The sequence below is a fragment of the Staurois parvus genome, unplaced genomic scaffold (assembly GCF_062004578.1).
Source record: "Staurois parvus isolate SC_StPar_1 unplaced genomic scaffold, SC_StPar_1.0 ptg000697l, whole genome shotgun sequence".
Taxonomy (NCBI): domain Eukaryota; kingdom Metazoa; phylum Chordata; class Amphibia; order Anura; family Ranidae; genus Staurois; species Staurois parvus.
Genome location: NW_028318493.1, coordinates 806,931 through 822,924, shown reverse-complemented (window position 1 = coordinate 822,924; position 15,994 = coordinate 806,931). Strand labels below are relative to the sequence as shown.

The following is a 15,994-nucleotide window of genomic DNA, read 5'->3' as shown; positions in this document are numbered from 1 at the left end:
GCTCTGCCGCATGCCAAGAAGGCAATTAGAAAATTGGATGGAGGAATTGAGGATTGATGGGTCTGGGTTCCTCCTGCCAGTCGGAATAATTATGGAGAGAGGGAGCAAAGGAAAGTTTTACAGCGCCCAGGAATTATGGATCTACAATGTGCCTGAAATATTAAAATGCAAACGCACCCACGGCTTAATTGCTGCATCGGAAGAGGACAAACATTGTTTGACAAACAAAAGATGATTTCATGATGCAGAATTGCCAGACAAGCCTTATTCCAGACTCTACAAACCAATGTGTCAGTGTGTCATTATTCTGAAGTCCTCAGGTATCAGTGTATCATTGTTCTGTGACCCCCAGAGTGTCATTGGCCTGCGCCCCCCCCCCCCCCAGAGTGTCAGTGTGCCATCGTTCTGGACCTCCAAGTATCAGTGTGTCATTATTCTGAAGTCCTCAGGTATCAGTGTATCATTGTTCTGTGACCCCCAGAGTGTCATTGGCCTGCGCCCCCCCCCCCCCCCAGAGTGTCAGTGTGCCATCGTTCTGGACCTCCAAGTATCAGTGTGTGATTGTTCTGGACCCCCAGGTATCAGTGTATCATTGTTCTGTGACCCCCAGAGTGTCATTATTCTGCCCCCCCCCCCAGAGTGTCAGTGTGCCATCGTTCTGGACCTCCAAGTGTCAGTGTGTGATTGTCCTGGAGCCCCAGGTATCCGTGTATCATTGTTTTGTGACCCTCAGAGTGTCATTGTCCTGCCCCCCCCCCCCCCCAAAGTGTCAGTGTGTCATCGTTCTGGACCTCCAAGTGTCAGTGTGTGATTGTTCTGGGACACCCAAGTGTCAGTGTGTTATTACTCTAAAGTCCTCAGGTATCAGTGTATCATTGTTCTGCCCCTTCCCCCCCGAGTGTCAGTTTGTCATCGTTCTGGACCCCCAAGATTCATTGTGTCATTGTTCTGGACCCCCAGGTGTCAGTATGTCTGTCATTGTTCTGGACCCACAAGTGTCAGTGTGTCTTCGTTCTGGACCCTCAAGTGTCAGTGTGTGATTGTTCTGGACCCCTAAGTGTTAGTGTGTCATTGCTCTGGGACCCCCAAGTGTCAGTGTGTGATTGTTCTGGACCCCTAAGTGTCAAGTGTGTCATCATTCTGGACCTCCAAGTGTCAGTGTGTGATTGTTCTGGACCTCCAAATGTCAGTGTGTGTGATTGTTCTGGACCCCCAAATGTCAGTGTGCGATTGTTCTGGACCCCCAAGTGTCAGTGTTCTGGAACACTAAAATGGCAGTGTGCCCTTGCTCTTGGGTCCCCAAGTGTCTTGAACATATTCTAATGCATGGGGTGCCATTCCAAACATGTAGTAAACAGTAGTGCGTTTTTTTTCTGCAGTTACCTGTGGGTTTGTGAACAAGTGCAATTTATACACTTTCCCTCACCCACAATAGTGTGAACCTAGGCTTAGTTCTCTTTGTGTGTTTCTAGATCTTGACTCTTTTTTGAGTGTAGATAACTGAAGACGGACTAAATAATTAAACATAAATTTAGACAATCAAGGGAGAGGAGTCTACATGACCCCCTTTATTTTTTTCTTTGCTCTCTTCAGAGCTGGCATCATGGGGAACTATGTCCAACACTACTTATACAGGTGAAACTTGAAAAACTAGAATATGGTGCAAAAGTTCATTTATTTCAGTAATGCAACTTAAAAGGTGAAACTAATATATGAGATAGACTCATTACATGCAAAGCAAGATAGTTCAAGCCGTGATTTGTCATAATTGTGATGATTATGGCTCACAGCTAATGAAAACCCCAAATCCACAATCTCAGAAAATTAGAATATTACATGCAATCAATAAAACAAGGATTGTACATAGAACAATATCAGACCTCTGAAAAGTATAAGCATACATATGTACTCAGTACTTGGTTTGGGCCCATTTTGCAGCAATTACTGCCTCAATGCGGCGTGGCATGGAAGCTATCAGCCTGTGGCACTGCTGAGGTGTTATGGAAGACCAGGATGCTTCAATAGCGGCCTTCAGCTCTTCTGCATTGTTCGGTCTCATGTCTCTCATCTTTCTCTTGGCAATGCCCCATAGATTCTCTATGGGGTTCAGGTCAGGCGAGTTTGCTGGCCAATCAAGCACAGTAATCCCACAGTCATTGAACCAGGTTTTGGTGCTTTTGGCAGTGTGGGCAGGTGACAAGTCCTGCTGGAAAATTAAGTCAGCATCCCCATAAAGCTCGTCTGCGGAAGGAAGCATGAAGTGCTCCAAAATGTCCTGGTAGACGGCTGCGTTGACCCTGGACTTAATGAAGCACAGTGGACCAACACCAGCAGATGACATGGCTCCCCAAATCGACACAGACTGTGGAAACTTCACACTGGACTTCAAGCATCTTGCAGTGTGTGCCTCTCCATTCTTCCTCCATACTCGGGGTCATTGTGCCTCTCCATTCTTCCTCCATACTCTGGGTCCTTGGGCCTCTCCATTCTTCCTCCATACTCTGGGTCCTTGGTTTCCAAATGGATGCAAAAGTTGCTCTCATCAGAAAAGAGGACTTTGGACCACTGAGCAACAGACCAGGTCTGTTTTTCTTTAGCCCAGGTAAGATGCTTCTGACGTTGTTTGTTGTTCAGGAGCGGCTTGCCAAGAGGAATACGACATTTGAAGCCGATGTCCAGGATCCGTCTGTGTGTGGTGGCTCTTGATGCACTGACTCCAGCCTCAGTCCCACTCCTTGTGAAACTCCCCAGCACTTTTGAATGGCCTTTTCCTGACAATCCTCTCCAGGCTGCGGTCATCCCTGCTGCTTGTGCACTTTTTTCTTCCACACTTTTCCCTTCCACATATCTTTCTATTAATGTGCTTTGATACAGCACTTTGGGAACATCCAACTTCTTTTGCAATTACCATTGAGGCTTTCCCTCCTTATAGAGGGTGTCAATGATGGTTTCTGCACAACTGTCAGGTCAGCAGTCTTTCCCATGATTGTGATTCCTACTGAACCAGACTGAGAGAACCATTTAAAGGCTCAGGAACCCTTTGCAGGTGTTATGGCTTAATTATCTGATTAGAGTGAGCCGAGAATATTGCACCTTTTCACAATATTCTCATTTTCTGAGATTGTGGATTTGGGGTTTTCATGAGCTGTAAGCCATAATCATCACAATTATGACAAATCACGACTTGAACGATCTTGCTTTGCATGTAATGAGTCTCTCTCATATATTTAGTTTCACCTTTTAAGTTGCATTACTGAAATAAATGAACTTTTGCACCATATTCTAATTTTTTGAGTTTCACCTGTATTTGCATGGCCTATTGGTAAAGGTGCCAGCCCATTAAAGTTACAAAGTCCCATTCACCCTTGGTCAGTGCTTGATGACAGCTCCGACTCTTCTGCTATGCATGTACGATTTGTTATATGTGCGTGCTTTTCTTTGCATATGCGTCTTTCTGTCTTTCTTTTACCTTTCATCTGTCTATGTGTGTGAGTGCTTGCCTGTGTGTGTTCATCAGTGTGTGTGTATGTACTTGTCTGAGTGTTCTACAATGTTTTTGTGTGTATTCCTGTCTTTGTGTGTGGGTGCTTGCCTGTGTGTGTTTGTCAATGCATGTATGTGTGCTTGTTTGTATGTATTGTTTCTATGTGTTTTTCAATGTGTGTGTGCGCTTGTTTGTGTATGTTCTTGACTGTGTGTGTGTGTTTGCCTGTGTGTTTTTGTTAAAACGTGTGTGCTTGTTTGTGTGTTTGCTTGAATGTGTGTTTTCTTCATTGTGTGTGTGTGTGCATGCTTTTTTTGTACTGTATATGTTCTCTGTTTGGGTGTTCATGCGTGTGTGTGTGTTTGTTTGTATGTATTGTGTGTGTGTGTGTTTTCCTGTGTGTGTTTGTTGATGTGTGTGTTTGTATGTATTCTTGTGTGTGTATGTGTGCTTGCCTGTGTGTGTGTTTGTTGATGTGTGTGTTTGTATGTATTCGTGTGTGTGTGTGTGTGCTTGCCTGTGTGTGTTTGTTGATGTGTGTGTGTTTGTATGTATTCTTGTGTGTGTATGTGTGCTTGCCTGTGTGTGTTTGTTGATGTGTGTGTGTTTGTATGTATTCGTGTGTGTGTGTGTGTGTGTGCTTGCCTGTGTGTGTTTGTTGATGTGTGTGTGTTTGTATGTATTCGTGTGTGTGTGTGTGTGTGTGCTTGCCTGTGTGTGTTTGTTGATGTGTGTGTGTTTGTATGTATTCTTGTCTCTGTGTGCTTGTCAATGCTTGTGTGTGAATGTTTGTGTATGTTTTTGTCTGTGCAGGTATGTGTGCTTGCTTGTGTGTGTATGTTCTTGTCTGTGTGTGCTTGCCTGTATGTCTTTGTTGATGTGTGTGTGCTTGTTTGTATGTATTCTTGTCGCTGTGTGTTTGTCATTGTGTGTATGTTCTTGTTTGTACACGTATGTGTGCTTGCTTTTGTGTGTTCGTGAATGTGTGTGCTTGTTTTCGTGTATGCTTGCCTGTGTGGGTTTGTCAGTGAGTGTGTGCTTATTTGTACTGAATATGTTCTTGTCTGTTTGTGTGTATTCTTGTCTGTGTGTGTTCTTCGATGTGTGCTTGTTTGTGTATGTTCTTATCTGTGTGTGTGTTTGCCTCTGTGTGTTCATCAATGTATATCTGTGCTTGTCTGTGTTGGAGCATCATTGTCCTAAGCCTAGTACACATCAATGGAAAATTGTATGACAAATACAGATTTTGAAGTTATCATACGATAATCTGATTGTTAGTACACAGCTTTTAGCTTAAATTATTTGAAGGAACAAGCACAAAAATTTTTCTAGTACGATACCAGATTGTACAATTTTCACTTAATCAGTACAGTTTTTGTCCAAAAATGCAATACAAGTACATTACATCACTCCTGAATCTTCTTTCTTTCGTACAAGAATGTTTGTAACTTTAGTAACCTCTTCGCTTTCTATATACAGTTGCAAGAAAAAGTATGTGAACCCCTTGGGATTACGTGGAGTTTTGCATGAATTGGGCATAAAATGTGCTCTGAAAGTCACAACAATAGAAGAACACAGTCTGGTGAACATAAAACTACACAAACATTAGATGTTGCCATGGTTTAATTGCACATAACATGTAAACATTCACAGTGCAGGGAGGAAAAAGTATGTGAACCTTTGGACTTAATAACTGGTTGACCCTCCTTTGGCAGCAATAACCTCAACCAAACGTTTCCTGTAGTTGCAGATCAGACCTGCACAACGATCTGGAGTCATTTTGGACCACTCCTCTTCACAAAACTGTTTCAGTGTAGCAATATTCTTGGGATGTCTGGTGTGAATCGCTCTCTTAAGGTCATGCCACAGCATTTCAATGGGGTTGAGGTCAGGACTCTGACTGGGCCACTCCAGAAGGCGTATTCTGTGCTGTTGCAGCCATTGTTTTGTTGAATTACTTGTATGCTTTGGGTCATTATCCTGTTGCATCACCCATCCTCTGCGGAGCTTCAGTTGGCGGACAGATGGTCGTACGTTTTCCTGTAAAATGTCTTGATACACTCTGGAATTCATTTTCCCATCAATGACAACAATCCATCCAGGCCCTGAGGCAGCAAAGCAGCCCCAAACCATGATGCTTCCTCCGCCATGTTTTACAGTGGGGATGAGGTTTTGATGTTGGTGTGCTGTGGCTTTTTTTCTCCACACATAGTGTTGTGTGTTCTTCCCAAACAACTCAATCTTGGTTTCATCTGTCCACAGTATATTTTGCCAGTAGTGCTGTGGAACATCCAGGTGCTCTTTTGCAAACTTCAAACGTGCTGCAATATTCTTTTTAGACAGCAATGGCTTCCTCCGTGGTGTCCTCCCATGTACTCCATTCTTGTTTAATGTTTTCCTTATTGTAGATGTGTCAACAAAAATGTTACCATGTGCCAGAGATTTCTGTAGGTCTTTAGCTGACACTCTGGGATTCTTCTTTACCTCATGCAGCATTCTGCGCTGTGCTCTTGCAGTCATTTTTACAGGACAACCACGCCTAGGGAGAGTAGCAACAGTACTAAACTTTCTACATTTGTAGACAGTCTGTCTTACCATGGACACATGAACATCAAGGCGTTTGGAGATACTTTTGTAACCCTTTCCAACTTCAAGAAAGTCAACAATTCTTGATCGTAGGTCTTCTGAGAGCTCTTTTCTGCGAGGCATGGTTCACATCAGACAGTGCTTTTTGAAACCAGTAAACCCAAAACAGGTGTGTGTTTTTTAAGGGCAGGACAGCTGTCAGCAACACATCCAATATCATCACACTGATTGGAGTCAAGGTTGGCTCACTCCTGGCTCCAATTAGCTCTGGGAGAAGTCATTAAGCTAGGGCCTCACATACTTTTTCCTCCCTGCACTGTGAATGTTTACATGTTATGTGCAATTAAACCATGGCAACATCTAATGTTTGTGTAGTATTATGTTCAGCAGACTGTGTTCTTCTATTGTTGTGACTTAGATGACGTTCAGAGCACATTTTATGCCCAATTCATGCAAAACTCCACGTAATCCCAAGGGGTTCACATACTTTTTCTTGCAACTGTAAGACTAGCATGCAAAAAAAAAAATGCAGATTCATTTGTCCAATATTCTCATTGTGTGTATTGGGTGTAAGTCTCTGTTTTGTTCTTTTCTGTGTATATGTGTTTGTTCATCATTGTATGTGTGCTGGTCAGTGTTCTCCTTGCCTGTCTTCTTCATTGTATGTGTGCGCTTGCCTGTGTATATGGCCAGTAAATTGCCCTGGCTGTTACCTGCCCATTCCGTGTTGTCTGCTTCTCCCTCCAGTATATGATAATGATCCGCCTTTGTTACAGATTTAACTTCATAAAAGCAGCTGATTTGAAATAACAGGTTTTCAGCGGGAAGTGCTCTTTTCTTAATAAGCCATTTGTTAGAGGAGCTTTTAGAGGCATTTTTTTTACTGATTTTCATTTGTTTTTCAAGTCTATTTTTATGGCAGCAGATTATATTTGTAAAAGCGGCTGTATTTCACCGTGCCAGACACTTCCATAAACGAAGCGGTATAATTAGCGATGGTACAGTATTCTCAGAAGCAAATGAGACCTCTATATGAGGCAGCTACCCAGTGTGACCTTCCGGGAGGTGGGGGGAGGATGCATTGCTCAAAGTGGGGTACACAAATCCCTGTCATCTGCCTGATAAGGTACATCTAAGGGCTTGTTCACACTTGGACAATTTCTAACTTACCGAACGCTCCTATAGCTTTATCATAGACGTTATTGAGCTTTAGTATGGGCCAGGGGTAGGCAACCTGAGAGCCGCAGGACTACAAGTTCCATCATGCCTCTGCAAGTCATAGCTGTAGCTGTCAGTTTTGTAATGTTGCAATGCCTCATGGGAAATGTAGTTCCACAACAGCTAGAGAGCCGCAGGTTGCCTACCCCTGGTAGGTGTTATTGAGCTTTAGTATGGGCGTCAGACTGGCTTTTTACAAGCATTAAAAATGCTCCCCAAACGCCCTGTGTGCAGTTTTGAACAGTTTTAAAAGCGTTTGACAAATGGAAAAACCACACCACAACTCCATAAACTGTAATGTTATTAACGCGCCCCGACCGCACCGCAAATACCCCACAAACATCTACCAGTGCGTTTGAGGAGCGTCACCACAGACTTGAATGGGAGGCATTGGAAGGCTTCAAACTCCTCCTGACTCGACATGAGGCTTAAATTTTGAAGCGACGCTAATGCTTCATGTTTTGGTAATGTGAACTGCACTGTGTGCTGCCCATAGTATCATCTGCATAGGCGTTTGAGGAGCGTTAAAAACGCCCCTCAAACTCCTGCTTTCAATGCCCGTGTGAACTAGACCTAAAAGTCACAGAAAATGTACCTGAAGCATATCAGAGGTCCCCCTTTGTCAGGGCTAAGAAACAAGATAACAAAACATACTGTAAATGAAAGGATCTAAAATCAATACTATTTAGGCCAAAGATATGTGATCTATTGTAAAATAAATATACATATGTATATAAATATCTATAAGGTCATCATTAAAGTGGTATTGTTTATACACACACATAGAATAATAATAATAATTTGTATCCAAATATGTAAAATCTATTGAATCATAAAAAGGTAACCATGGTCATATCTGTAATGTCTGCATACCTATAAATCACATAAATCATATCTATAAATAAAATATTGGAGCAGTTATATATTTGAATCAGGTCTGAGGGCCTCTCCAGAAGTTGAGCGCGTCATCACCATCCTCTGATTCTCCCAGAATATATTGGGTATGGCCTTCATGCTACTTGTTTGGCAGTACAGTAATTTTGTCGGAGTTCTCTATCCTGGCATCCCAGCCAAGGTGTTGCTGTTAGCGGAGGCTGGTAGGATTGGAGGGGGGGTAGGGGGGATTTTGTACTCACATTTATCTTGTCAGCATATAAACAGATCCACGGCCTCATTCGTCTTTCCACCGGCATGCCGTGCTCACTGACATACTGTAATTACACTGTAGAAGAATGTCACACAGCAAAACATCACAAGACACTGACACTGTGCGCACTGCAGAGACAGACAAAACAAATATCTCTGCTGTGCATCTGCTTCTCAACACAACTTTATTGGTGACCTGCACAGCCATCCTATCATTCTAAAGTTCACACCAGTGCATTTCAAGAGAAGAGAGTTAGATACAGAAAGGAATAGAGTCCTCTGGCAGGTCAGAGTATTTAAGGAGAGGAAGGAGCAGAGATATCCAGAAGCTCAGAGTATTTCAGGAGATAAGAGTTAGATAGAGAAAGGAGGAGAGTCCTCCAGCAGAGTATTTTGGGAGATGAGTGTTAGATAGAGGAGAGAGCAGACTCTTCCAGCAGAGCAGAGTATTTCAGGAGAGGGAGGCCTTGAAGTAATGCAGGGCTGGAGGCTAAGGAAAGTATTAGCTGGCAATGAATCAAGCAAAAGTCTCTGATCTTGTCATTAATAAATGCCTGTGGTTTCTTTTTAGCATGTATAGTCTTCCAGGTGGTTTTGTCCATTGTTGTCCATGATGTGGGGAAGATTTGGGGGATTAAGGGAGAAAAATGTGGGCTGCAGGCGTGTTTGAAGGCGTGGAGGGCTACTGACCTTCCTGACTTCCAGGAGTCTCACTTTCGGGGTGATGCTATCTATCTCTTATTACCCTAGAATTTTTCAAATCTTTACTTGAATAGGTTTGAAAATGGGTGAATACATAGATGATGGTTGTGTGCCATAGACCCTCTCTGTTGCGCCATGTAAATCGTTTGGGTTTCTGCAGTATTAGGTGCTTTTTTGTGTTGTTATGAGGCTATGATAATGATCAGTATGTATCTATGTATTCAGCATTCATGTGCATTATGTTTTATAAATTACTTGGTTTCTTGCTTAGGGCCCAACACCAGGTAAATAAAAATTATCCCTTGCAGTGAGGCTGTGCCCACTTTTTTCCAGGCGTAAGGAGAAACATTTTTACTTACTTGATCCTCTGCTCCCCCAGCAGACTGCCACCCCCCACAATTCAGCAGTGGACTGTTTTTCGGTGTCCTCGCGTCCAGAACAGGGCAATGGACCCTGCTCCGAACTTGATGACGTCAGGACCTTAGACCAGTGGAGAGTGGGGGTGCAGAAGCGGTGGGGGGCTGGTCTAGCTGCAGGGAGGAACACAAGATCAGGTAGGTATGGGGCATCCATTGTCGACTAGCCCTCTACACCGAAGCCAGTGCTCGGACCTGATCGTGTGACCAGACCGCAGCAGCCTCACCATAGGTATGTATAGAGAACATTTCTTTAGCAGGGTAGATAGAATCATGTTAGAATGTGGGGGAGGCTAGGTTTAGGCTACTTGACTGGAATTCCACTTTAACCTTGCCGTTCCGGCACATCACCACTGCAGGAGGTGGGCTTTAGATACAGTTGTACTATGTTTCTGTTTTTTTACTTTTGTGTTGTTTGATTCTGTCAATAAAAGAGTTTAGTATAGAAATATACAATTTATTTTTAGACAACGGTTTCTGAGTTGATAAAATGAGCATATTTATTATAATAATTGAGTATATTTTTCTTGCCATTCTGCTCTGAATGTGAGATTGATTGAACATTTTTTATTATAGGATCTTGTCTAATTTTGTTTTCCTTTCTGTTCCCTCCAGGGTGTGCCAAAACCAATCGCCATAGAACCGTGTTGTGGAAATAAGGCCGCTGTCCTCACTGTTTTCCTCTGTTTGCCAAGAGGGATAAGTGGGGTTCCTCCGCCCGGGCAGTCAGGTAAGGGACTCTTTCATTCTGATATTTCCTTGTAGACACTCTGCCATTTTTAAGGGACAAAGATCCTTTGGGGGAGATTTACTAAAACTGGAGAATGCAAAATCTGGTGCAGCTGTGCATGGTAGCCAATCAGCTTCCAACTTTAGCCTGTTCAGCTAAGTTTTGTCAAGAAAAACAAAAAACCTGAAAGCTGGTTGGCGTCTATACACAGCTGCACAAGTTTTGCACTCTCCAGTTTTAGTAAATCAACCCCTTTGTGCCATAGTGCAATAGCTCATTCTTAGATGGTGAATTTCCTCCGACATCCATTAAAATGGCCACCAGTGAGTGACAGGCCCTCTTTATGCTGGCCTTTCCTCCCAGTTTTTTTTTTTCTAAAGATGCTTCGCAGGCGGTATGTTGTCACCAGGACCGCGTGACAGGGTTACTGTGAGTTCACAGCTGCGAATGTCCTGTCATCTTACCAGAAACACATCATAAATCCCCCACGTCCAGATTGTCCTGACAGGAAACCGCCAGTTAATATAAATTAATGCTCGTTATGGCCAAACAAGGAAAGAAACGATAAATTCAATAACGTCTGATGGTAATGAGCACTGGAAAGGGACCAGAAACTTGCGCACAAAGAAATACAAAACAGCGAACGCTTCTACCGCCGACACAAAACATTTCTGGGAATTTGTGGAATCAAATCTGAGCCGTTTCAAAAAGATGTGAAGGAAAATAAATACATCATTTAGTTCAATTATGTATTCTGGAGATTGTCGTGAGAGTATTTCAAGTTGAACTTCCTGAAAACATTCTTTATATTTAAATACCACAAACTAGAAGGCTGAATTCAGGCTTGCAGTAGGAGTGCTCAGTCTTAGGATAATGGGCAGGAGGAGGAAGTTATTAGGGTTACAGAAGGCCCAGGATGTACATTACTTAACGTGGTATTTAACCCAAAACCAAAAATATTATATATTGCAGCTTACCAATCATTAGATGTAGCGGCTGCATTAGATTTCTATTTTTAGTTCTTTTTCCCCCTCTGTTTTCACCTGGCGATCTGGCCAGTAACATACCTCCTGCATTAGAGCGCTTCCAGGCTGGATGAAGGGGCACCTTTGGACAGCATCATTGTCAGTCTATGGAGGGGGGGGGGGTGTTAGATGTACTAGCAGATTTAGATGCACTAACAAATTGAAGCCAAACTCCAACTCACACTTTAATAAGAAGTTACAGCAAATATTTTTTTTTCCTTTTGGGGTAAATGTTTTAGAAAAATAAATTAAAGCTGATCATTTTAAGCACCCCTCCCAGTGGTAAATGGTTTGTGTCATCCTTGTAGCATACATTTACAAGAGCGTTTACTGGCTATATCACCAGGTAAAAAAAGGAAAAATGCCTATAAAAAAAACTAATGCAGCCATCACATCTAACAATTGGTGAGCTGCAGTATATAATAAATGTTTGCTTTTGGGTTTAATACAACTTTAAAGGGTAAGTATTTTCAATCAGTGAACTTCTCTTATTGACTCCCATTAGGTCTGTTAAATTTGCCATTGTAAGCGTTTTGTTATACAGTCATGGCCGAAATTGTTGGCACCCTTGATATTTTTCCTGAAAATCAAGTATTTCACACAAAAAAGGTATTGCATTAACACATGTTTTGCTATACACATGTTTATTCCCTTTGTATGTATTGGAACAAATATAAAACAGAGGCAGAAAAGCAAATATGACATAATGTCACACAAAACCCCAAAAATGGGCTGGACAAAAGTATTGGCACCCTTAACTTAATATTTGGTTGCACACCCTTTGGAAAACATAACTGAAATCAGTCGCTTCCTATAACCATCAATAAGCTTCTGACACCTCTCACCCGGAATTTTGGACCACTCTTCCTTTGCAAACAGCTCCAGGTCTCTCTTATTGGAAGGACACCTTTTCCCAACAGCAATTTTAAGATCTCTCCACAGGTGTTCAATGGGATTTAGATCTGGGCTCATTGCTGGCCACTTCAGAACTCTCCAGCGCTTCTTTGCCATCCATTTCTGAGTGCTTTTTGACGTATGTTTGGGGTCATTGTCCTGCTGGAAGACCCAGGATCTTGGACGCAAACCCAGCTTTCTGACACTGGGCCCTACAGTGCGACCCAAAATCCTTTGGTAATCCTCAGATTTCATGATGCCTTGCACACAGTCAAGGCACCCAGTGCCAGAGGCAGCAAAACAACCCCAAAACATCATTGAACCTCCACCATATTTTACCGTAGGTACTGTGTTTTGTTCTTTGTAGGCCTCATTCCGTTTTCGGTAAACAGTAGAATGATGTGCTTTACCGAAAAGCTCTATCTTGGTCTCATCTGTCCACAAGACGTTTTCCCAGAAGGCTTTTGGCTTACTCAAGTACATTTTGGCAAACTGTAGTCTTGCTTTTTTATGTCTCTGTGTCAGCAGTGGGGTCCTCCTGGGTCTCCTGCCATAGCGTTTCATTTCATTTAAATGTCGACGGATAGTTCGCGCTGACACTGATGCTCCCTGAGCCTGCAGGACAGCTTGAATGTCTTTGGAACATGTTTGGGGCTGCTTATCCACCATCCGGACTATTCTGCGTTGCAATCTTTCATCAATTTTCCTCATCCGTCCACGACCAGGGAGATTAGCTACAGTGCCATGGGTTGCAAACTTCTTGATAATGTTGCGCACTGTGGACAAAGGCAAATCTAGTTCTCTGGAGATGGACTTGTAACCTTGAGATTGTTGATATTTTGCCACAATTTTGGTTCTCAGGTCCTCAGACAGTTCTCGTCTCCTCTTTCTGTTGTCCATGCTTAGTGTGGCACAGACAGACACACAATGCAAAGGTTAAGTGAACGGCTCTCCTTTTTATCTGCTTTCAGGTGTGATTTCTATATTGCCCACACCTGTTACTTGCCCCAGGTGAGTTTACAGGAGCATCACATGCTTGTAACATTCTTATTTATCCGCAGTTGTGAAAGGGTGCCAATACTTTTGTCCAGCCCATTTTTGGAGGTTTGTGTGACATTATGTCGAATTTGCTTTCTTTCCTCCCTTTTTTTGTTTTGTCCCAATACACACAAAGGGAATAAACATGTGTATAGCAAAACATGTGTTAATGCAATACGTTTCGTGAGAAATACATGATTTCCTGGAGAAATATCAAGGGTGCCAACAATTTCGGCCATGACTGTATGTGTTCTCTAAGTAAGCTGATAACTTCCTGTGCTTGCTGCCTGTGCTGAGTTTTATCAGTTAGCATTGCTCACAATTCTCTCTATGAACTATAGAACACCGCCCCTTTATTTTTAGAGAAGAGGAGAGTTGGAGGTGTTCTGCAGTCCCACCCTAGGGTGCGTTTTATGATCTAATGTACCTCATGCATCACCTTTCCCCAGATGTATATTTACCATTAAACTGTGCCCCCCATGCCTCCATGGAAAATTTTCTCTGCAATAGCCACGGACTTCTAAGGGGCCATCTTCTCAGGTCTCCAAGCAGGTATACATTGCTGGAACCCACAGCGGAGCAGACATCTGGGAGGGGTAATAAATGATAAGTGCACTTACCCTTCAATGCCATACACACTGCTCTGGAGGGTGTAGCGTTATGTCTTTGATACTCCAATGTGAATATGTTTTACTTTAAAACTAAAGTTTAAAAACTAGTTCCTGGTACGGATATTTTTACATAGTTATATTGGTCCAGCTTAGACTGATGTAGTTATGTAAACTATATTGGAAAAAGTATTAGAAGGCCTGCCTTACATGCACATGAACTTTAATGGCATCCCAGTCTTAGTTCCTAGGGTTCAATATTGAGTTGGCCCCGCCCTTTGCAGCTATAACAGCTTCAACTCTTCTGGGAAGGCCGTCCACAAGGTTTAGGAGTGTGTCTATGGGAATGAATTCTTTCAGAAGCGCATTTGTGACGTCAGGCACTGATGTCAAATGATAAGGCCTGGCTCACAGTCTCAGTTCTAATTCATGCCAAAGGTGTTCTATCGGGTTGAGGCCAGGCAAGTTCCTCCGTCCCCAAACCGTTCCCAAAAAGTTGGGAGCATGAAATTGTCCAACATTTCTTAGTATGCTGACGCCTTAGAAGTTCCCTTCAGTGGAACTAAGGGGCCACGCCCAACCCCTGAAAATCAACCCCACACCATAATCCCCCCTCCACCAAACTTGCCACAATGCAGTCAGGGAAGTACCGTTCTCCTGGCAACTGCAAAACCCAGACATGTCCATTGGATTGTCATACAGAGAAACGTCATTTGTCACTCCAGAGAACACGTCTCCACTGCACTAGAGTCCAGTGGCGGTGTGCTTTACACCACTGCATCCAACACTTTACATTGCACTTGGTGATGTAAGGCTTGGATGCAGCTGCTTGGCAGTGGAAACCCATTCCATGAAGCTCTCTATTCACTGTTGTTGTGCTAATACCACTAACAGTTTACCATGGAATATTTAGTAGCCAGGAAATGTCACGGATGGACTTATTGCACAGGTGACAACCTATCACAGGGCCACACTTGAATTCACTGAGCTCCTGGGAGCGACCCATTCTTTCACAAATGTTTGTAGACGCAGTCTGCATGTCTAGGGGCTTGACTTTATACACATGTGGCCATGGAGGCGATTGGAACACCTGAATCCGATAATTTGGAAGGGTGTCTCAATACTTTTGGCAATATAGTGTATTTTCCGGCTTGCCTGACTGATGCCCCTGGAAGCAGGAAATCACTGAAGTGGACTCCGCTACTCCAGTGATCTCCACTTGCTTCCAGGTCCTGTGCTAAGCGGCCAAGCTCATGTAATGTGCATACAGGAGGTCAGCCCCTCACCACAGGCACCAGTTAGAGAATGCTTTGATTTTTCTGAATGAATGATATATAGTTACAGTGGTCCAAGCTGGACTAATGTAACAATGTAAAAATATCCACACCTGGAATTCATCATTAATCTGCTTAGATTTTGCCTTCCCTGGTTACTCTCTCCCCCTTATCAACATGCTAATAAAAAAAAATCCTTTTTTTTGTTAAGGTGTTTTTGATCCAGTAGTGTCCACTCCTGGTTCTTTGTGCCTCTCTATGCAATGCAGGCAGATCATGACTGGTGGGAGGGGGCAGCAGGGTGCTGTACACCCTGAAAACAGCAGACCACCATAGGTAGTGACCCATATGTAAAGCTGAGCCTCTGTCAATAAAAGAACCGAACACCATCGAAATGGGCTGGACAGGGACAATGAGGCTGGGGAAAAAAGCGCTAGATATTGCTGGATGTTCTCCTGCCAGGTGAGGCGGGCTCTTTCTGACTTGTTGCAGCTTTTAATGCACATTGTGAGAAGCTCGCAGTGTGCTGTGAAATCTGAGTAAGCCATTTCAGTCCAGGAGAGGAGCCAATACAGCTGTGCAAGAGTGAAAGGAAGGTCTGGAGTTCAACGTCAAGCTCTTGCGGTCTGGGAGAATCGCAGTGAACGCCAGTGTGTCCATCATGTCTTGGCACCTGGTGACCTCCATCTGTTAATCTACGGAACCAGTGAAGGTCTATTGAGTTAGAAGGCAGCAGGGGAGTGTAATGAGTTTATCATGTACACAGGAATCATGTCCTTGCATCTGCTCCCATTGTCCTGTGCCTCGCCCCCTCCAGCACGACAGACGATGAACTGCAGATTTATTCACGCGCTTCTAATGGGATAGATGCAG

The 15,994-nt window shown here is 43.3% G+C and overlaps 1 protein-coding gene across 2 annotated transcripts in view; it reads left to right on the top strand.

The window, feature by feature from the left end:
• ATRNL1 (attractin like 1) overlaps positions 1-15,994 on the top strand; it is an 857,293-nt gene that overhangs the window by 776,723 nt on the left and 64,576 nt on the right. For both annotated transcript variants that reach the window (XM_089653036.1, XM_089653035.1), the window contains exon 28: positions 10,168-10,282. In XM_089653036.1, coding sequence (XP_089509162.1) covers positions 10,168-10,282 — 115 coding nt within the window. The remainder of the gene's footprint in view (positions 1-10,167; positions 10,283-15,994) is intronic.